Source organism: Hemitrygon akajei, chromosome 8 (genome assembly GCF_048418815.1).
Source record: "Hemitrygon akajei chromosome 8, sHemAka1.3, whole genome shotgun sequence".
NCBI lineage: Eukaryota > Metazoa > Chordata > Chondrichthyes > Myliobatiformes > Dasyatidae > Hemitrygon > Hemitrygon akajei.
Window position 1 is genome coordinate 52,858,528 of NC_133131.1, and position 23,985 is coordinate 52,882,512.

Consider the following 23,985-nt stretch of genomic DNA (forward strand, 5'->3'; position numbering starts at 1 on the left):
AAGCTGCAGCTGGATACAGTTTGGACAGGTGAAGTCATCAGGGACACTGGAGGTCTCCCCACCTTCCCACACCCAACTTACCCCTTGTAAATCTTTTCCTATAGCAGGATGACCAAAACTGAACATAATACTTCAAGTGCAGCCTCTCTTGTCCTGTGCAACCACACAATGACTTTCCAACTTCCATACTCAATACCCTGACTGAAGTTAACATGCCAAAAATTTTCTGTATTAATCTGTCTAACTGCAGCTCCACTTTCAGGGAGTTGTTCATCTTGTTCATCCATTTTACAACATTCCACCTACAATTCCTTTCTAGTATTTTGTACTGCTGCAATTGAAAAATGTGAATACTTGGATTCTGCTGATAGCTGTAACAAGACATCTCAAATTCACAAACAATGCCTACAGCCAAGAGGGTAAAAGGATAAACAAAGACAAAACTTACTTGAGGTGAGACTGAATTTCGATTTCTCTTCGGAGTTGATGCTCAACGTTGTCATTCTCAAGCTGGGACTTGAAGAGCACTTTCAGTGCCAGAATAAATTTCGATTCCCGTTCACGAGCCAAGTAGACATTCCCAAATTTGCCTTTTCCAAGAGGGCGTCCAATGTCAAAGTTGTCAATACACCAATTTCTAATATTAAAACATTCCTTGTAAATCCAAAACTCAGTTACTCTGACTCAGCATATAACAAAGGTCAAAAAATAGAGATAAAAGGGAGAGGAGAAGGAAAGCAATTACTTTGTGTTCTCAGCAGGTCGGGCAGCATCCGTGGAAACGAACAGTCAACGTTTCGGGCCAAGACCCTTCATCAAGACTCAGTCCTGATGAACGGTCTCGGCCCGAAATGTTGACTGTTAATTTCCACGGATGCTGCCCGACCTGCTGAGTTCCTCCAGTGTGTTGTGCGTGTTGCTTTGACCCCAGCATCTGCAGTGTACCTTGTGTTTACTTTATGTTCGTCACGTGATTGCAAATCTCAGAGTATATTAGGAACGCTGCCCTCATTTAAGTATACAAAGAGTTTGATACAAGTGCAACGTTGGAGTATTCATGATATGGCAGCATATTCTACAACATATTCTATGTTATAGCTGAAACCAGAGTGACATTTCTGATCAAGTACAACTACACAATGCAAGTATGGATACACTTGGTTGCAAAGGGCAGTGTTCAGCAGTGAAGTCCAAATATACATGAAAACTTTAAATTGAAGGAATACTAGGCAGAAAACCTGGAAGTGAAGGAAACAGAACCCTTCCCAATTTCGATTCAAACATTTGCATGGATCAGTTATTGGAGGCTCCAACTTTAACTTCCTTACCAACCTAGAATTGGAATGCAGCTTGGGATGGGAAGTGAGAGTTCGCAGCAATGGGCAGCAGGCTCTCCTGTGGTTTCATTACCAAGGCAGACACTGTGCAAAGTATGACAGGTATATTGAAGCAAACAGGAAAAAGGTTTAAAAAGGAGAGGAATTTTTCAACGGTCTTTTAAATCGAAGCAAGAGGTGGAGAGTGAAGAAGTAAAGGCATCTCGGAGAAGCCTTTTTTTTTTAACTGATCGGGGAAAAGAGGCCAGACTGTGCAGGCGCGTGACAGCATGCCAAAGGTTTAAAAAAACCGTAATATACAGCGGCCATCATAGGAGTGGACTGAGTCAGAGTGGGACGGCTTTGGCTCAACATGCTTTGGTGTGAACAGGCAGAGGCGAGGGTAGGTTTGCTAAGTTTAGTTTTGTTTGTTTAGAATAGAGAGAATGCCAGGCAGGATGCTAGAATGTTCCTCTTGCAGGATGTGGGAAGTCAGGGAGACTCCGGTGTCCCGACAACACCTGCAAGAAGTGCATCCAGCTGCAGTTCCTAACAAAGCGCTTTAGGGAACTGGAGCAGGAGCTGGATGATCTCTGGATCATTCGGGAGAATGAGGAGTTTATAGATAGTAGCTACAGGGAGGCAGTTACGCCAAATGAGCAGCGCACAGGTAATTGGGTTACCGTCAGGCGAGGGAAGGGGAAAGGACAGGTAAAGCAGGGTTCCCCTGTGAACATTCCCCTCAACAACAAGTATACCGATTTGGATACTGTTGGGTGGGGGGGGGAGATGACTTACCTGGGACAAGCTGCGGCAGCCGGATCTCTGGCACTGAGTCTGGTTCTGCAGTGCAGAAGGGAGGGGGGAAGAAGAGGAGAGCAATGGTGATAGGGGACTCGATAGTTAGAGGTACAGACAGGAGATTCTGTGGTCGCAACAGAGACTCCCAGATGATTTGTTGCCTCCCGGGTGCCAGGGTCAGGAATGTCTCTGATCGCGTTCACAGCATTCTGAAATGGGAGGGTGAGCAGCCAGATGTCATGGTACACGTCAGTATCAACGACGTAGGAAGAAGGAGTGAGGAGGTCCTGAAGAGTGAGTATAGAAAGCTTGGTAGGAAGTTAAAAAGAAGGACCTCGAGGGTGGTAATCTCAGGATTGCTACCAGTGCCACGTGCCAGTGAGGGTAAGAGTAGGATGCTCTGGAGGATGAACACGTGGCTGAGGAACCACGGTAGGGGGGGGCAGGGTTTCAGATTTCAGGATCATTGGGACCTCGTCTGGGGCAGGTGGGACCTGTACAAGAGAGATGGGTTACACCTGAACTACAAGGGGACCAATATCCTTGCAGGGAGGTTTGTTAGTGAAATTGGGCGGGGAGGGGTGTGTGGTTTAAACTAGATTTGCAGGGGGATGGGAACCAGAGTGACAGAGTAGATAGTGGAGCGGGGGTGAAAATAAATGATGTTACAGCTTCATGTGAAGTCACAAATAGAAGGTTTGTGTGTGGTGGTAATAACCTTCTGAGGTGTGACTATTTCAATGTGAGGAGTATTGTGGGGAAGGCTGACAAGCTAAGGCAAGGATTGACACGTGGAATTATGACATTGTAGCCATTAGTGAAACTTGGCTACAGGAGGGGCAGGACTAGCAGTTTAGTGTTCCAGGGTTCCAATGTTTCAGATGTGATAGAGGCAGAGGGATGAAGGGTGGGGGGGGTGGCATTGCTAGTCAGGGAGAATGTTACAGCAGTGCTCAGGCAGGACAGATTAGAGGGCTTGTCTACTGAGGCCATATGGGTGGAGCTGAGAAACAGGAAAGGTATGACCACATTAATGGGGTTGTATTATAGACCACCCAATAGTCAGCGAGAACTGGAGGAGCAAATCTGCAGAGAGGTAGCAGACAATTGCAGGAAACAAAGTTGTGATAGTAGGGGATTTTAATTTTCCACATACTGATTGGGACTCCCATACTGTTAAAGGTCTAGATGGGTGAGAGTTTGTAAAATTTCCTAAATTTTAGGAAAGTTTTCTAAATCAATATACAGAGGTACCAACCAGAGAGGATACAATAGTAGATCTATTAGGAAATGAGTTAGGACAGGTGACAGAAGTGTGTGTAGGGTTCCAGTGATCACAACACCATTAGTTTATACTTGATCATGGATAAAGATAGATCTGGTCCTCAGGTTGAGGTTCTAAACTGGAAAAAGGCCAAATTTGAAGAAATGAGAAAGGATCTAAAAAGTGTGGATTGGGACAGGTTGTTCTCTGGCAAGGATGTCGTTGGTAAGTGGGAGGCCTTCAAAGGAGAAATTTTGAGAGTGCAGAGTTTGCATGTTCCAGTCAGGATTAAAGGCAAAGTGAATAAGGATAAGGAACCCTGGTTCTCTAGGGATATTGGAACTCTGATAAAGAAGAGAGAGATGTATGACATGTATAGGAAACAGGGAGCAAATAAGGTACTTGAGTATAAAACGTGCAAAAAAAACCATAAGAAATCAGGGCTAAAAGAAGACATGAGGTAGGTTTGGCAGTCAAGGTGAAGGATAATCCAGAGCTTCTACAAGTATATTAAGAGCAAAAGGATAGTAAAGGAAGATCAGAGTGGTTGGCTAAATATGGAACCAAAAGAAATGGGGGAGATCTTAAATGGGCTTTTTGCACCTGTATTTACTAAGGTAAATTATTGGAAGGAGTGCTAAGAGACAGGATCTACGAGTATTTAGATAGACAGGGACTTATTAGGGAGAGTCAACATGGCTTTGTGCATGGTAGGTCATGTTTAACAAATCTATTAGAGTTTTTTGAGGAAGTTACAAGGAAAGTGGATGAAGGGAAGGCAGTGGATGTTGTCTACATGGACTTCAGTAAGGCCTTTGACAAGGTCCCGCATGGGAGGTTAGTTAGGAAGATTCAGTCGCTAGGTGTACATGGAGAGGTAGTAAATTGGATTAGACATTGGCTCAATGGGAGAAGCCAGAGAGTGGTAGTGGATGATTGCTTCTCTGAGTGGAGGTCTGTGACTAGTGGTGTGCCACAGGGATCAGTGCTGGGTCCATTGTTATTTGTCATCTATATCAATGATCTGGGTGATAATGTGGCAAATTGAATCAGCAAATTTGCTGATGACACAAAGATTGGAGGTGTAGTGGACAGTGAGGAAGGTTTTCAAAGCTTGTCGAGGGATATGGACCAGCTGGAAAAATGGGCTGAAAAATGGCAGATGGAGTTTAATACAGACAAGTGTGAGGTATTGCACTTTGGAAGGAAAAACCAAGGTAGAACATACAAGGTAAATGGTAGGACACTGAGGAGTGCAGTAGAACAGAGGGATCTGGGAGTACAGATACAAAATTCCCTAAAAGTGGCGTCACAGGTAGATAGGGTTGTAAAGAGAGCTTTTGGTACATTGGTATCAAAGTATTGAGTGTAAGAGTTGGAATGTTATGGTGAGGTTGTATAAGGCATTGGTGAGGCCGAATTTGGAGTATTGTCTGTAGTTTTGGTCACCTAATTACAGGAAGGATATTAAAAAGGTTGAAAGAGTGCAGAGAAAGTTTACAAGGATGTTGCCGAGACTTGAGAAACTGAGTTACAGAGAAAGGTTGAATAGGTTAGAACTTTATCGCCTGGAGCGTAGAAGAATGAGGGGAGACTTGATAGAGGTATATAAAATTATGATGGGTATAGATAGAGTGAATGCAAGCAGGCTTTTTCCACTGAGGCGAGGGGAGAAAAAAAACCAGAGGACATGTATTAAGGGTAAAGGGGGAAAAGTTTAAAGGGAACATTAGGGGGGGGCTTCTTCCCACAGAGAGTGGTGGGAGCATGGAATGAGCTGCCAGATGTAGTAAACACAGGTTCACTTTTAACATTTAAGAAAAACTTGGACAGGTATATGGATGAGAGGGGTATGGAGGGATATGGGCCAGGTGCAGGTCAGTGGGACTAGGCAGAAAAATGGTTCGGCACAGCCAAGAAGGGCCAAAAGGCCTGTTTCTGTGCTGTAGTGTTCTATGGTTCTTTCCATCTCAATTGTGTGTAGAAGTGCAGATCCAGAAAAGAAATCTCAACTCAACGCATCAGGCAAAGTGAAATACTTACTTAACCACCTGCTCCTGGCTTTCATGTGCTGTAGCAACTCTTTGAACTCCAGATCCTAAAGCTATAGAAAAAAAATGAAACCTTAGGCATCAGGCTAATTTCTACTTTGTGTTCTACAAGACATTTCATGATTTGCAGTATAATATTTCCTTTAAAGGGAAAATGGAAAAGTTTGCAGGGGAAATATAGTCTTACTATATACTAACAAGATGCTCAAAATCCCTTTGTTAGCAGTAAGCCAGGGATTCATTGTTATTGAAAGAGTTGCTGCTTGGTGCCAGGGTCTAGAGACAAGCCACACCCCAGAACTGCAAAAGATTGTGGAGGGGATGAGGGCTGTCAAGTTATAAGGTAGTTAATCACAGTGATTAATAACACTGCAAGAGATCAGCATCACTACCACTTAACCAACTGACACATAAATACCCTGCGCATCGTGAAAAATAGTCACACTACTCAAATAGTTAAGTTACTGCAGAAAATGATTAGATATGAATGTTTACAAATGTGCTTTGTTGCAAGATAACAATATGGTCTAAATCCACATGCAGTGGCAGTGACAACATTTATAGCCCAAGGTACAGTTGATCCAGCACTGCACGAAGGATGCTTATTGACAATCCTAAGAGATTGTGTATTGAGATATTGACAATAATCCAATTTAGATATCTTAAACTTAACTCAATTCTTCCAGTCAGACACTTTTAGAAATAATGTTACATTGCTTAACCACTTCAAATGTTTCACAATTAGATTGCCTTTTAATCGTCTTAACATTCAAGGGTTTATGCAGCCCCATTAATTCCAATAACACTGTTCTGAATCTACAGTCTCTCCCAAGCTATACGGCCCAGAACCGAACATGGTTCTCCAAGCAGAATGCAGCCTCTGGAATTGAAATGTCACTTCCACCTCACGCTCTGGACGTGCCACTCCTACACCTGTGAAACTTCAAAATTCCACGTTATGAAGATTCTGTTGGTTCACAATTAACTATATCAAACACATCTGTAACACAGTACAGCACAACAGGCACTTTGATCCATGCTTGATGTGGCAAACAATGCTCAACTACTCTCTTCTGTGTACACTATGTCCATAACCCTCCATTAGCACTCAATCACACTCTTAAATGCCTCCAGCAGCATTCCAAGCACCTGCCACAAAAATAAAGGGGATGTCCCACACATCCCCTTTAAACTTACCCTATCTCACCTAAAATGCACACTCTCTGGTATTAGCACTTCATCCCTGGGAGAAATCTACTTACTGTCTATGCCTTTCAGTCTTAAATCTATCAGATCTTTCCTCAGTCTCCACCACTCCAGAGAAAATAACCAAAGTTACTTTTTAGTTTTGAGAGTACAAACTTGTATGTGCCTGTCAGAATAAAAGGTAAAGCTAACAGGTCTAGGGAAGCTTGGTTTTCAATAAATTTTGAGGCTCTGGCTAATAAAATGGAGATGCATTGCAGGTATAGGTCAGTAGTAACAAATAAGGTGCTTATGGAGTATGAGATGTGCAAGAGAACACTTAAGGAAATTAGGAGAGCTAAAAGAAGGCATGAGGTTGTCTCAGCAGAAGGTAACCCCTACAGTTATGTTAGGAGCAAAAGGATTGCAAGGGACAAAATTGGTCCCCTGGAAGACCCATATGGTAATCCACGCGTGAAGCCAAAGAGATGGAGGAGATCTTAAATGCATTTTTTGCATCTGTATTCATTCAGGAGATGGACAGCGAATCTGTAAAATTGCGACAAAACAGCTTCAAATTCATGGACTCTATACAGATTACAGAGGAGGTGTTTGCTGTTTTGAGACAAATTAGGGTGGATAATTCCCCAGAATACAAGGTGTTCCCTCAGACCCTATGGGAGACAAGTATAGAAATTGCAAGGGCCCTAGCAGAGGTGAAGTACCAGAGGATTGGAGGACAGCCAATGTTGTTTAAGAAAGGCTCTAAAAAATAAACCAGGGAATTATAGGTTGACATCAGTAGTGGGAAAGTTATTGGAAGGTATTTTCAGGGACCAGATGTATGAGTATTTGGTATGAGAATTTGGAGAAGGAAGTCTGAGAATCGGAACAGGAGTGTGGTGGGACCCATTTTGATTTTTTCTTCTTCTCATCGGAGTTAAGAGAGGCGGGACTGAGCAGGCGGGTGACGTCGGGCAGTGAAGCGCGGAAGATTTAAAAGGTACCCAGCCTTATACAGCAGGCAGCAGAGTGAGCTGGAAGCAGAGTGAAGGCTTAAGGGCTTTGGCTCAACGGGCTTAGGCGGAAGCGGGTGAGGCAAGGTAGGCTTAGGTTTCAGTTTTTCCTGTTATTTGAGGAAAGGGGGAATTATGAGTGAGGGCAGCTTGTTGTTCTCAGTGTCGGATGTGGGAGGTCCTGGACTCTCCTAGCCTCCCGGACGTCCACATCTGCGCCAGGTGCACCGAGCTGCAGCTCCTAAGAGACCGTGTTAGGGAACTGGAGCTGCAGCTCGATGATCTTCGTCTGGTCAGGGAGAGTGAGGAGTTGATAGAGAGGAGTTACAGGCAGGTGGTCACACCGGGACCATGGGAGGCAGACAAGTGGGTCACGGTTAGGAGGGGGAAGGGGAAGAGTCAGGTACCAGAGAGTACCCCAGTGGCTGTACCCCTTGACAATAAGTTCTCCTGTTTGAGTACTGTTGGGGGGGACAGCCGACCCGGGGGAAGCAGCAGTGGCCGTGCCTCTGGCACAGAGTCCGGCCCTGTAGCTCAGAAGGGTAAGGAAAGGAAGAGGAAGGCAGTGCTGATAGGGGACTCGATAGTTAGGGGGTCAGACAGGTGATTCTGTGGACGCGATCAGGAGACCCGGATGGTAGTTTGCCTCCCTGGTGCCAGGGTCCGGGATGTTTCTGATCGCATCCAAGATATCCTGAAGAGGGAGGGTGAAGAGCCAGAGGTCGTGGTACATATAGGTACCAATGACATAGGTAGGAAAAGAGAAGAGGTCCTGAAAGGAGAATGTAGGGAGTTAGGAAGGGAGTTGAGAAGAAGGACCGCAAAGGTAGTAATCTCGGGATTACTGCCTGTGCCACGCAACAGTGAGAGTAGGAATGGAATGAGGTGGAGGATAAATGCGTGGCTGAGGGATTGGAGCAGGGGGCAGGGATTCAAGATTCTGGATCATTGGGACCTCTTTTGGGGCAGGTGTAACCTGTACAAAAAGGACGGGTTACACTTGAATCCTAGGAGGACCAATATCCTGGCAGGAAGATTTGTTAAGGCTACTGGGCAGACTTCAAACCAGAATGGTTGGGGTGGGGTGGGAATCAGATTGAAGAGACTAGGGGAGAGAAGGTTAGTTCACAAATAGAGAAAGCAAGTAGACAGTGTGTGAGGGAGGATAGGCAGGTGATAGAGAAGGGGTGTGCTCAGACCAAAGATGTATGGGAGAAGGAAGAAAAAGATAATAAAGTTGTTTGCACCGTTAGGGATAAACAGAGAGTAAGAGGTGGAGAATTTCTTAAATGCATCTATTTTAATGCTCAGAGCATTGTAAGAAAGATGGATGAGCTTAGAGCATGGATTGATACCTGGAAATATGTTGTAGCTATTAGTGAAACATGGTTGCAGGAGGGATGTGATCGGCAACTAAATATTCCTGGATTTCGTTGCTTCAGGTGTGATAGAATCGGAGGGGCAAGAGGGGGAGGTGTTGCGTTGCTTGTCAGAGAAAATATTATAGCGGTGCTTTGGCAGGATAGATTAGAGGGCTCGTCTAGGGAGACAATTTAGGGTGAATTGAGGAATGGGAAAGGTGTAGTAACACTTAAAGGGGTGTATTATAGACCACCTAATGAGGAATGAGAATTGGAGGAGCAAATTCGTAAGGAGATAGCAGATATTTGTAGTAAGCACAAGATTGTGATTGTGGGAGATTTTAATTTTCCACACATAGACTGGGAAGCCCATACTGTAAAAGGGATGGATGGTTTGGAGTTTGTAAAATGTGTGCAGGATAGTTTTTTGCAGCAATACATAGAGATACCAACTAGAGAAGGGGCAGTGTTGGATCTCCTGTTGGGGAATGAGATAGGTCTGGTGACAGAGGTATGTGTTGGGGAGCACTTCGGGTCCAGTGATCACAATGCCATTAGTTTCAATATAATTCTGGAGAAGGATAGGACTGGACCCAGGGTTGAGATTTTTGATTGGAGAAAGGCTAACTTTGAGGAGATGCGAAAGGATTTAGAAGGAGTGGATTGGGACAATTTGTTTTATGGGAAGGATGTGATAGAGAAATGGTGGTCATTTAAAGGAGAAATTTTGAGGGTACAGAATCTTTATGTTCCTGTTAGGTTGAAAGGAAAGGTTAAAAGTTGGAGACAGCCATGGTTTTCAAGGGATATTGGAAACTTGGTTAGGAAAAAGAGAGATATCTACAATAAATATAGATAGCATGGAGTAAATGAGGTACTCGAGGAATATAAAGAATGTAAAAAGAATCTTAAGATAGAAATTAGAAAAGCTAAAAGATACGAGGTTGCTTTTGCAAGTAAAGTGAAAATAAATCCGAAGGGTTTCTACAGTTATATTAATAGCAAAAGGATAGTGAGGGATAAAATTGGTCCCTTGGAGAATCAGAGTGGACAGCTATGTGTGGAGCCAAAAGAGATGGGGGAGATTTTGAACAATTTCTTTTCTTCGGTATTCACTAAGGAGAAAGATATTGAATTGCATAAGGTAAGGGAAACAAGTAGGTAAGTTATGGAAACTATGACAATTAAAGAGGAGAAAGTACTGGAACTTTTAAGGAATATAAAAGTGAATAAATCTCCGGGTTCTGACAGGATATTCCCTAGGACCTTGAGGGAAGTTAGTGTAGAAATAGCAGGGGCTCTGACAGAAATATTTCAAATGTCATTAGAAATGGAGATGGTGCCGAAGGATCGGCATATTGCTCATGTGGTTCCATTGTTTAAAAAGGGTTCTAAGAGTAAACCTAGCAATTATAGGCCTGTAAGTTTGACGTCAGTGGTGGTAAATTAATGGAAAGTATTCTTAGAGGTGGTATATATAATTATCTGGATAGACAGGGACTGATTAGAAACAGTCAACATGGATTTGTGTGGGGAAGGTCATGTTTGACAAATCTTATTGAATTTTTTGAAGAGGTTACTAGGAAAGTTGACGAGGGTAAAGCAGTGGATGTTGTCTATATGGACTTCAGTAAGGCCTTTGACAAGGTTCCACATGGAAGGTAAGTTAGGAAGGTTCAATCATTAGGTATTTATATTGAAGTAGTAAAATGGATTCAACAGTGGCTAGATGAGAGATGCCAGACAATAGTGGTGAATAACTGTTTGTCAGGTTGGAGGCCAGTGACCAGTGGTGTGCCTCAGGGATCTGTACTGGGTTCAATGTTGTTTGTCATATACATTAATGATCTGGATGACGGGGTGATAAATTGGATTAGTAAGTATGCAGATGATACTGAGATATGTGGTGTTGTGGATAATGAAGTAGGTTTTCAAAGCTTGCAGAGAGATTTAGGCCAATAAAGAGAGTGGGCTGTACGATGGCAGACGGAGTTTAATGCTGATAAGTGTGAGGTGCTACATTTTGGTAGGACTAATCAAAATAGGACATACATGGTAAATGGTAGGGCATTGAGGAATGCGGTAGAACAGAGTGATCTAGGAATAATGGTGCATAGTTCCCTGAAGGTGGAATCTCATGTGGATAGGGTGGTGAAGAAAGCTTTTGTTATGCTGGTCTTTATAAATCAGAGCATTGAGTATAGGAGTTGGGATGTAATGTTAAAATTGTACAAGGCACTGGTGAGGCCAAATTTGGAGTATTGTGTACAGTTCTGGTCACTAGATTATTGGAAAGATGTCAATAAAATAGAGAGAGTACAGAGGAGATTTACTAGAATGTTACCTGGGTTTCAGCACCCAAGTTACAGAGAAAGGTTGAACAAGTTAGGTCTTTATTCTTTGAAGCATAGAAGGTTGAGGGGGAACTTGATAGAGATATTTAAAATTATGAGGGGGGATAGATAGAGTTGAGTGGATAGGCATTTTCCATTGAGAGTAGGGGAGATTCAAACAAGAGGACATGAGTTGAGAGTTAAGGGGCAGAAGTCTAGGGCTAACAGGAGGGGGAACGTCTTTACTCAGAGGGTGGTAGTTGTGTAGAACGAGCTTCCAGTAGAACTGGTAGAGGCAGGTTCAATATTGTCATTTAAATAAAAATTGGATAGGTATATGGACAGGAAAGGAATGGAGGGTTATGGGCTGAATGCAGGTCGGTGGGACTAGGTGAGAGTAAGTGTTCGGCACGGACTAGAAGGGCCGAGATGTCCCATTTCTGTGCTGTAATTGTTATATGGTTATAGTATTTGGATATACATGGTCTGATTAAGGATAGTCAGCATGGCTTTGTGTGTGGTAGGTCGGGTCTAACCAATCTTATAATTTTTTAAAGTAAGTTAGGAAGGGGTTATGTCTAAGGTCAAGTGTTCTGCTCTGGGTATAAGATGTGGGATTTCTGGGAGACTACCAGCCTCCCCAATGACCACATCTGCACCAAGTGCATCGAGATGCAGCTTCTTGGAGACCATGTTAAGGAACTGGAGCTGCAGCTTGATGATTTTCGGCTTGTTAGGGAACGTGAAGAGGTGATAGACAGGAGCTATAGGAAGGTAGTCACCCCAAGGCTACAGGAGAGAAAAGGACAACATCAGATAGTGGAAAGCACCCCTGGAACTGTCCCCCTCAACAATTAAGTATGCCATTTTGAGTACTGTGGGGAGTAAGAAGATGATAACCTACCTGGGGGAAGCAACAGTGGCCATGCCTTTGGCACTGAGTCTGGCCTTGACGTTCAGAAGGGTAGGAAACTAACGAGGATGGCAGCAGTAATAGGGGACTCTATAGTTAGGGGGACATAAGCGATTCTGGGGACATGATAAAGAAACACAGGTGGTAGTTTGCCTCCCAGGTGCCAGGGCCCTTGATGTTTCTGAGAAGCCAGAAGTCGCGGTACAACAAGATAGCCAGAAAAAGGAAGATGGTCCTGAACACAGAATCCAGGGAGTTAGGAAGGAATCAAGGGTAGTAACCTTGGGATTGCTGACTGTGAGGATAGGAATAGAATGAGGTGGCAGATAAATGTGTGGCCGAAGAACTGGAGCGGGGACAGGGATTCAGATTTCTGGATAATTGGGATCTCTTCTGGGGTAGATGTGACCTGTACGAAAGGGTTGGGTTGCACTTGAATCTGAGGGTGACCAATATCCTTGCAGGCAGGTTTGCTAGAGCTGTTGGGAGTGGTTTAAACTAATATGGCAGGGGGATGGGAACAAGTATCATAGTGCTGAGGATGAGTCAGCAGGTTTACAAGTAGATGATGAATGTAAGGAAGGACAAGCAAATGACTGGGTACAAATGCAGGCAGAGCAGAGGAGCAGATAGGGAGACAGATTCTGGAAAGGTATAACAGGGTTATTGTGGTGGGAGATTTTTATTTCCCAAATATCAATTAGCATGTCCCTAGAGAGGGGTTTAGATGGGGTGGAGTTTGTTAGGTGTGTTCAGGAAGGTTTCTTGACACAATATGCAGATAAGCCTACAAAAGGAGAGACTGTATTTGATCTGGTATTGGGAAATGAACCTGGTCAGGTGTCAGGTCTCTCAGTGAGAAAACATTTGAGATAGTGATCACAAGTCTATCTCCTTTACCATAGCACTGGAGAGGGATAGGAACAGACAAGTTAGGAAAGCGTTTAATTGTAGTAAAAGGGAAATATGAGGCTATCAGGCAGCAACTTGGAAGCATAAATTGGAAACAGATGTTCTCAGGGAAGCGTACAGAAGAAATGGGGCAAATGTTCAGGGGATATTTGCGTGGAGTTCTGCATAGGTAGGTTCCAATGAGGCAGGGGACGGGTGGTAGGGTACAGGAACTGTGGTGTACAAAGGTTGTTGTAAATCTAGTCAAGAAGAAGAGCTTGGGGGGACGTCACGTGATGACGTAGGATCGAGACGCTGGAACCCAGCTCTCCCATAAAAAGATCAGTAAATTAATGTTTAAGTGAAGAAAAGTTAGTCAATACTTTCTAAAAGTTACTCATAAACTACTCTGGATTGTTTCAAGTTATGCCTCACAAACAGAAGATGAAGAAAACTACTACTGTGAAGGCAACGCAAGTTGCAACAGAATCAAGGCCCACTTCTGCCAAAGAACCGCGGGCTCAGGTACATTATACCTCCGGCGACACAGAACAGGAAACTGCGGCAACATCGACCATTTCTAAAGAAAAAGACCAACGAGAACTGCGCAAACGTGAAGGAAGGAGCATGCGCAAACGAGAGCAACCAGAACTACAAATCCCAGTTACGATTGAAACCGAAAGTGAAAGTGAATCTGAGGTAGATTCAGATTCTCTGGAAAAATCAGACGAAGATGGAGGTAAAAGTTTTTCTGGAAATATAGAAAAGACTTTGATGCAAATAATGCGTAAATTAGAAAAATTAAACGCATTAAAAGTAATCCAAAAAAAAATGATAAATATGGAGATTATGTTTGAGAAAATGACAAAAAGACAGGAAAAAATGGAAAAGAGAATTATAGATTTGGAAACTACAACGGAAGACATGGTTGAAAGAATGAATAAAATGGAAGATGATATTACTGCCTGGACATCAGAAAAAAAACAATTGTTGGAAAAAATTGATAAGCTTGAAAATTTTAGTAGACAAAACAATATTAAAATTGTTGGACTTAAAGAAGATATAGAAGGAGAAGATCCAATGATTTTTTTTTCAAAAATGGATCCCCGAAAAATTGGAAATGGAAGGAAAAACTCTAATTGAAATTGAAAGGGCTCATAGATCCTTAAGGTCAAGACCTCGAGCTGATCAAAATCCACGATCAATTTTGATAAAATGCTTAAGATACCAAGATAAAGAAAAGATCCTGAAGGCGGCTGCCCAATGTGCCAAAAAGAGAAACGGGCCATTGATGATAGCAGGGAAGGCAGTTCTTTTCTATCCTGATATAAGTTATAACCTTTTGAAGAGAAAGAAGGAATTTAACCCAGCGAAAAAAGTTTTATGGGAAAAGGGTTATAAATTTATAATGCGTCACCCAGCAACACTGATAATTTTTTTGGAGGAGGGAAAAAAAAGATTTTTTACCGATTATCGAGATGCGGAGGAGTTCGCACAAAAACTCCCAACTACTTACTAATTACACATAGAGATTTCCAAGTGTAATGGATTAAAGATGAAGACAGAGACAGTGAATCGAAGTGATGGACATTTAAGGATGACATAGGAGAGAAAAGCAAAATATCAGAAATACTAATTGAGAATAGTATATTTTTCTTCTCATATATATACTTTTTTATGTTGCGGGGGGGCTGGGGAGCTTTGGATCGATTACTGCGGGATTTACGTGTGTAATCATGGCAATTGCCATGACCCGTACAACAGAGGAGGGTAATGTTGTGTTCTTTTTTTCCCACAACATTAGTAGGGGGGTATTTTGATTTTTTTCTTTATACTCTATTTTTCTTCTATCTTTCTGCCTGAATGATCGGTGGGGACACACATAGCAACATGGAGAATTTTAGAAAGATTTCCCAAGATACCACAAAAGTTGAAAGATTAGGTATTATTATAGATTGGAGTAACATAATTGAAAATAATGACTAATTTACTGAATTTTTAAAGTTTTAATGTTAATGGGCTTAATGGACCGGTGAAAAGAAAAAGAATCTTAACATACATTAAAAAAAAATGAAAATAGATATAGCTTTTTTTTTACAAGAAACACATTTAACAGAGATAGAACATCAGAAATTAAAAAGAGACTGGGTTGGAAATGTTATTGCAGCTTCATTTAATTCAAAGGCGAGAGGAGTTGCAATTTTGGTTAATAAAAATTTACCAATTAAAATACAAAACGTATTAATTGATTCGGCGGGGAGATATGTAATTATACATTGTCAATTTTTTTCAGAACTATGGACTCTTATGAATATTTATGCACCAAATGAAAATTATGTAAAATTTATACAAGAGGTCTTTTTGAATTTGGCTAACGCACATGACAAAATATTAATAGGTGGAGATTTTAACTTTTGTCTAGATCCAGTTTTAGATAGATCAACAAAGGTTGTCACAAAATCAAAAGTAGTAAAATTAACTCTATCATTGATGAAAGACCTAAATTTGATTGATATATGGAGAAGAATTAACCCAAAAGAAAGATCATTCATTTTATTCAAATAGACATAAAACATATTCAAGGATAGATTTTTTCCTATTATCAACAAATATGCAAGATAGAGTGAAAAATGTGGAATATAAAGCGAGAATATTGTCAGATCATTCTCCTTTGATCATGACAATGATAGATAAAGAGGAATCAATTTATAGATGGAGATTTAATTCAATATTACTAAAATGTCAAGATTTTTGTGATTTTGTGAAAAAGCAGATTCAGTTTTTTTTACATACAAATTCACATTCAGTTGATCATAAATTTATATTGTGGGAAGCAATGAAGGCATATTTGAGAGGTCAGATAATAAGTTATACTTCTAGAATTAAGAAGGAATATATGATAGAAATAGATCAATTGGAAAAAGAGATTACAAAATTAGAAAAAGAATCTCAAAGATATATGACAGAAGAAAAACGAAGACAACTTATTAATAAGTTACAATATAATACACTTCAGACATATCGAACAGAAAAAGCAATTATGAGAACTAAACAGAGATATTATGAACTAGGTGAAAGATCACATAAGGTCCTTGCATGGCAGTTAAAAACAGACCAGACTTCTAAAACGATAAATGCAATTCGAACAAGAGTAAATAAAATTACTTATGTCTTCAGAAATTAATGAAATTTTCAAGAATTTTTATTCTGAATTGTATAAATCAGAATCACAAAATGATAATGTCAAGATAGAAAGGTTTTTATCACAAATAACTCTTCCAAAATTAAATACGGAAGAACAGAAGGGATTAAATATGCCTTTTACATTAAAAGAGGTTGAAGAAGCTCTAGGATCATTTCAAAGTAATAAATCTCCAGGAGAAGATGGTTTTCCGCCTGAATTTTATAAAAAGTTTAAAGATTTATTAATTCCTCCTTTTATGGAGTTAATACATCAAGCGGAAAGAACGCATAAACTTCCAGAATCTTTTTCAACAGCTATTTTAATAGTATTGCCAAAAAAAAATAAGAGATCTTTTAAAGCCAACATCATATAGACCTATTTCTTTGTTAAACACTGATTATAAAATAATAGCAAAAATCTTATCTAACAGATTATCTAAATACTTACCAAAATTAATACATATGGATCAAACAGGATTTATTAAAAATAGACAATCAGCAGATAATGTAACTCGGTTATTTAGTATAATTCATTTGGCTCAAAAGAGGGAGGAAATGTGTGGCAGTTGCTTTAGATGCAGAAAAAGCATTTGATAGATTGGAATGGGATTTTTTATTTAAGGTATTGGAAAAATATGGATATGGGGTATCTTTTATAAAATGGATTAAAACCTTAAATATTAATCCCAGCTAAAGTAGTGACAAATGGTCAAATTTCAACACCATTTCAGTTAACAAGATCAACTAGGCAAGGTTGTCCATTATCACCTGCTTTATTTGTGTTAGCGATAGAACCATTAGCTGAATTAATTAGAATGGACCCAGATATTAAGGGTTTCAGAGTTAATCAGGAAGAATACAAGATTAACCTATTTGCTGATGATGTTCTGCTTTATTTAACAAACCCATTGCACTCGTTGCGTAAATTATCCTATAGATTAGAAGAATATGGGAAAATATCAGGTTACAAAATAAATTGGGATAAAAGTGAAATTTTACCTCTTACTAAAGGAGATTATAGTCAATGTCGATTAATAACTCAATTTAGATGGCCGGCAAATGGTATAAAATATTTAGGTATAAGAGTTGATAATGATATAAAGAACTTATATAAATTAAATTACTTACCATTATTGAAAAAAATTCAAGAAGATCTTGATAAATGGATGATATTACCAATAACATTAGTAGGTAGAGTAAATACCGTAAAAATGAATATATTCCCTAGACTACAATACTTATTTCAATCACTACCAATACAATTACCCCAGAAGTTTTTTCAAGAGTTAAATAAATATGTGAGGAAGTTTCTTTGGAAAGGTAAGATGTCAAGAATATCGTTGGAAAAATTGACATGGAAATTTGATCTAGGAGGGTTACAACTTCCAAATTTTAAGAATTATTATAAAGCAGATCAACTTAGATTTATTGCATCTTTTTTTGAGAAAGATAGACCAGCATGGATTAGAATAGAATTAGATAAAATAGGAGAAAATACACCAGAAGATTTTATATATAAATGGGAATCTAAATGGATACGGGAAAAGAAAGAATCTCCTATATTAAAACATTTGATTGACTTATGGAATAAGATAAATGTTGATGATGAGACAAAGAAATCTTTATTAGCAAAGAGATCTTTAATTCAAAATAGACTTATTCCTTTTACAATGGATAATCAACTTTTATATAATTAGTTTCAAAAAGGGATTAGATATATAGATTGTTTTGAAGGAGGTATATTAATATCATTTGATCAATTAAAGAATATAAAGTATCAAACAACACTCTTTTTTGTTACTTCCAATTAAGGGCTTATTTAAGAGAAAAATTAGGTCAAACAATGTTATTGCCGAAATCTAATGAAATAGAAACTTTAATTCAAAAAGGAAAAACTAAAAAATTTATTTCTTGTATGTATAGCTTGATTCAAAAACATGCAATTAAACAAGGAGTCCATAAGTCAAGACAAAAATGGGAAAGTGACTTGAATATTAAAACTGAAGAAACAAATTGGTCAAGACTATGTCTTGATAGTATGACAAATACAATAAATGTCCGGTTAAGATTAGTGCAATATAATTTTTTACATCAATTATATATTACACCACAAAAAATAAATAAATTAAATCCAAATTTATCTGATCAGTGTTTCCGATGTAACCAAGAAATTGGTACTTTTTTACATTCTACTTGGTCTTGTTCTAAAATTCAACCTTTTTGGACAAACTTAAGAGTTTTATTGGAACACAACTTCCACATAATCCAATATTATTTTTATTAGGCGATATTGAAGGGATAAAATCGAAACCCAAATTGAATAAATATCAGAAAGAATTCATAAAAATTGCACTGGCAGTAGCCAAAAAGGCTATTGTAGTTACTTGGAAATCGGATGCATACTTAAGTATAGATCGTTGGAAGAATTAAATTTCCAGCTGTATTCCACTTGAAAAAATTACTTATAATTTAAGAGATAAATATGAAACATTTTTGAAAATTTGGCACCCTTATTTACAAAAGACAGGATTAAATATATAGGTGCTCTGAAGATAAAATAATTGGTTATTTGGGGAAATAAATATATATACTAAAGTTATTACGAACACCGTGGAGCATGTGGGGATCTTCCGATATCCAGGCACTCTTTCTTTCTTTTTTTTCTGTAAGGATGTTGGGGGGAGGGGCTAAGGGGAGGGGGAAGGGTATATATATTTTTCTTCTTTCTGTAATTATTTGAAAACAATAAAAAAAGTTCTTAAAAAAGAGCTTACGAAAGGTTCAAAAAACTAGGTAATGATAGAGATCTAGAAGATTACAAGGCTAGCAGGAAGGAGCTTAAGAATGAAATTAGGAGGGCCATGAACAGGCCTTGGCAGACAGGGTTCAGGAAAACCCTAAGGCATTCTGCAAGTAGGTGAAGAGCAAAAGGATAAGGTGTTTTAGAATAGGACGAATCAAGTGTGACAGTGGAAAAGTGTGTATGGAACCAGAAGAGATGGCACAGGTACTTAATGAATACTTTGCTTCAGTACTCACTACGGAAAAGGATCTTGGCGATTGTAGGAATGACTTGCAGCAGACTGAAAAGCTTGAGCATGTAGATATTAGGGAAGAGGATGTGCTGGAGCTTTTGGAAAGCATCAAGTTGGATAAGTCACCGGAACCTGACGAGATGTACCCCAGGCTACTGTGAGAGGCGAGGGAGGAGAGTGCTGAGCCTCTCGCGATGATCTTTGTATCATCAATGGGGACGGAAGATGTTCCAGAGGACTGGAGGTTTGCGGTTGTTGTTCCCTTATTCAAGAAAGGGAGTGGAAATAGCCCAGGAAATTATAGGCCAGTGAGTCTTACTCCAGTGGTTGGTAAGCTGATGGAGAAGATCCTGACAGGCAGGATTTATGAACATTTGGAGAGACATAACATGATTAGGAATAGTCAACATGACTTTGTCAAAGGCCGGTTGTGCCTTATGAGTCTGATTTTTTTTGAGGATGTGACTAAACACATTGAAGGAAGAGCAGTAGATGTAGTGTACATGGATTTCAGCAAGGCAGTTGATAAGGTACCCCATGCAAGGCCTATTGAGAAAGTAAAGAGGCATAGGATCCAAGGGGACATTGCTTTGTGGATCCAGAACTGGCTTGCCCACAAAAGGCAAAGAATGGTTATAGACAGGTCATGTTCTGCATGGAGGTCGGTATGAGTATTGAGACCTCTTCTTTTCACAATGTTTGTCAATGATTTAGATAATGGTTTTGTAGCAATGTTTGCAGATGATAGGTGGAGGGGTAGATAGTGCTGAGGAAGCAATGCAATTGCAGCAGGACTTAAACTGGAAGAATGGACAAAAAAATGGCAGATGGAATAGTGATGGAAAATGTATGATAATGCATTTTGGTCAAAGGAACAGAGAGTAGCGAATCTGTGGAATGCTCTGCCAAAGACTGTGGTGGATGCCAAGCCCGTAGGAATATTTAAAGCGGAAGTTGATAGTTTCTTGAATGGTCAGGGCATCAAAGGATATGGCAAGACAGGTGGATTGGGTTGAATGGGATCCGGGATCAGCCAGAGCAGACTTGATGGGCTGAATGTCTAATTTTGTTCCCATGTCTTATGGTCTTACCAGAAAAGTTGACGAAGGTAAGGCAGTGGATGTTGTCTTCATGGACTTTAGCAAGGATTTGACAAGGTCCGACATGGGAGGTTGGTCAAGAAGGTTCAGTTGCTTGGCATTCAAGATGAGGTAGTAAATTGGATTAGACATAGGCTTTGTGGGAGAAGCCAAAGCCAAAGTAGATGGTTGCCCCTCTGGTGGTGTGTTGCAGGAATTGGTGCTGGGTCTACTGTTGTTTGTCATCTGTATCAACAATCTGAATGATAATATGGTTAACTGGATTAACAAATTTATGGCTGACACCAAAATTGGGGGTGTACTGGACAGCAAGGAAGACTACCAAAGCTTGCAGCAGGATCTTGCTCAGCTGGAAAAATGGTAGATGGAATTTAACATGACCAGTGTGAGGTTTTCCAGTTCGGTTGGACCAACCAGGGTAGCTCCTACACAGTGAACGGTAGGGCACTCAGGCTTGCAGCAGAACAAAGGGGTCTGGAAATACATGTCTATAATTCATTGGAAGTGGTGTCACAGATCAATAGGGTTATAAAGAAAACTTTTGGCACATTAGCCTTTATAAATCAAAGTATGTAAACATAACATCCAGGAGATGGGAGGTTATGTTTAAGCTGTATGAGACATCTGTGATGCCTAATTTGGAGTATCGTGTGCAGTTCTGGTCACCTGCCTAAAGGAAAGATGTAAATAAGGTTGAAAGAGTATAGAGAAAATCTACAAGGTCTGAAGGACTTCAGGTACTCTATATGTAAATATTTAATAGGTCAGGAAGGAGCTCAAGAAATAAATTAGGAGAGCCAAAAGGGGCCATGAGAAGGCCTTGGCAGACAGGATTAAGGAAAATCCCAAGACATTCTATAAGTATGTTAAGAGCAAGATGATAAGACCAGAGAGAATAGGACCAATCAAGTGTGACAGTGGAGAAGTGTGTATGGAACCAGAGGAGACAGCAGAGGTATTTAATGAATACTTTGCTTCAGTATTCACTACAGAAAAGGATCCTGGCAATTGTAGGGATGAATTAGAATGGACTGCAATGTATCAGGTTGGGTAAGTCACCGGGACCGGACGAGATGTACCCCAAGCTACTGTGGTAGCAAGGGAAGATTGCTAAACCTCCGGCAAAGATCTTTGAACGAGAGAGGTTCCAGAGGATTGGAGAGTTGTGGATGTTGTTCCATCATTCAAGAAAGGGAGTAGAGATAGCCTAGGAAACTACAGACCAGTGAGTCTTACTTCAGTAGTTGGTAAGTTGATGGAGAAGATACTGAGAGGCAGAATTTATGAACATATGGAGAGGCATAATATAATTAGGAATAGTCAGCATGACTTTGTCAAAGGCAGGTCGTGCCTTACAAGCCTGATTGAATTTTTTGAGGATGTGACTAAACACATTGATGAAGGTAGAGCCGTAGATGTAGTGTATATGGATTTCAGCAAGGCATTTGACAAGGTACCCCATGCAAGGCTTCTTGAGAAAGTAAGGAGGCATGGGATCCAAGGGGACATTGCTTTGTGGATCCAGAACTGGCTTGCCCACAGAAGGCAAAGAGTGGTTGTAGGCGGGTCATGTTCTGCATGGAGGTCAGTGACCAGTGGTGTGCCTCATGGATCTATTCTTGAACCCTTACTCTTTATGATTGTTATAAATGACCTGGATGAGGAAGTGGAGGGATGGGTTAGTAAATTTGCTGATGCCACAAAGTTTAGGGGTGTTGTGGATAGTGTGGTTACAATGGGACATTGATAGGATGCAAAATTGGGCTGAGAAGTGGCAAATGGAGTTCAACCCAGATAAGCGTGAAGTGGTCAAATATAATAGCAGAATATAGTATTAATGGTAAGACTCTTGGCAGCATGGAGGATCAGAGGATCTTGGGGTCTGAGTCCATAAGACACTCAAAGCTGCTGCGCAGGTTGACTCTATGTTTAAGAAGGCATATGATACATTGGCCATCAATCGTGGAATTGAGATTAGGAGCTGAGAGGTAATGTTGCAGCTAAATAGGACCCCGGTCAGACCCCACTTGGAGTTCTGGTCACCTCATTATAAGGAGGATGTAGAAAGCATAGAAAGGGTGCAGAGGAGATTTACAAGGATGTTGCCTGGATAGGGGAGCATGCCTTAGGAGAATAGGTTGAGGGAACTCAGCCTTTACTCCTTGGAGCAAAGGAGGATGAGAGGCATTGATCGTGTGGATAGCCAGAGTCGGCTAGTACAAGAGGACACAGTTTTGAAGGTGCTTGGAAGTAGGTACAGAGATGTCAGGGTTTTGTTTTTTTAAAACACAGAGAGAGTGGTGAGTGCGTGGAATGGGCTGCCGGCGACGGTGGTGGAGGCAGATACGATAGGGTCTTTTAAGAGACTCCTGGACAGGTATATGGAGCTCAGAAAAATAGAGGACTATGGGTAACCCTAGGTAATTTCTCAGGTAAGGACATGTTTGGCACAGCTTTGTGGGCTGAAGGGTCTGTGTTGTGCTGTAGGTTTTCTACATTTTTATAGCATAAAAGCCAGAACCAACAGGCTCCGGGACAGCTTCTTCCAGGGCACCAGAATGATTAATTCACACTGATACAATTATATTTCTAAGCTATATTGACTGTCCTATTGCCTATTGTATATCTTACTGTACATACTATTTATTACAAATTACCATTAATTTGTGCATTCAGAAGCAAGGTAAATATTTTTTACTCATGTATGTGAAGAATGTAAGGAATAAAGTTAATTCAATGGTCCTGTGCCTGCAGTTCCCAGTCATCTCAGCAAACACGAAATGCTGTACCTGTTGCCGGTGTTGCTACTGTAGAAACTTTAGACATGTTTCTCAAAGATAATAGTGAAGATGATGCAGAAATACACGGCCCACTCAGCTGTTTCGTCAAGAGGTACTTTGGACTGCCAAACCTATCTGGAGTCGGAGGCTGTGGAAGGGAGAGATCTTGATGAAGGAGAGTGCTGCGTAACTCCATTCCCCACCTATCTCCCTCATCGCCTGGTGCTCCACCCCTCCTACCCCAATCGCGGCTCCCGCCCGTGACCACCCCCAACCCGTTCACATCCACTCCCCCCCACCACCACCACCATCTCGGCCCCCTCCTCCCACACCTTGAGTCCAGGACGCTGAGGATCGTGATTCTCCTTCGAGGTCATTCCGGAACAAGGCGCGACTGCGGGCCGCGGAGAGTGAACGGTTGTTCGGCCTCCCCCGACACTCGCTCTCCAACCGCTCCGCCGCTCAGTTCAAACCCCATCAACCCTTCCTTGATTGGTTGCTTGGAAAATAAAACGTCACCAATGATTGGGTAATCACGTCATCACGTGATAACTCGTGTTCCAATCGTATTTGCCACCGACTGGAAATAAAACCCTACCTACCATTGGCTGCTTCGTTGATAAATCTGCCAATGGGCTTGCAGTGTTTCGGTACACCTGAACGACAGGAAGCGGCTCGTTCATAAAATGTATTTCAATCCCAAACTCTGCAAACTAACAGTGCTGCCCTCAGTTTAGGGTTCTTCTCCCGCGGGTA

At 40.8% G+C, this 23,985-nt stretch overlaps 1 protein-coding gene across 1 annotated transcript in view; it reads right to left on the reverse strand.

Annotated features, from left to right (window-relative positions):
• LOC140731906 (aurora kinase C-like) overlaps positions 1-23,706 on the reverse strand; it is a 43,275-nt gene extending 19,569 nt beyond the window's left edge. The window contains exons 1-4 of the mRNA XM_073053874.1: positions 23,562-23,706; positions 23,239-23,377; positions 5,425-5,485; positions 449-637 (exon numbers count right to left, since the gene is read on the reverse strand). Of these exons, the coding sequence (XP_072909975.1) occupies positions 449-637; positions 5,425-5,485; positions 23,239-23,377; positions 23,562-23,606 (434 nt within the window). The 5' untranslated portion in view covers positions 23,607-23,706. The remainder of the gene's footprint in view (positions 1-448; positions 638-5,424; positions 5,486-23,238; positions 23,378-23,561) is intronic.
• Between the last annotated feature and the right edge of the window lie 279 nt (positions 23,707-23,985).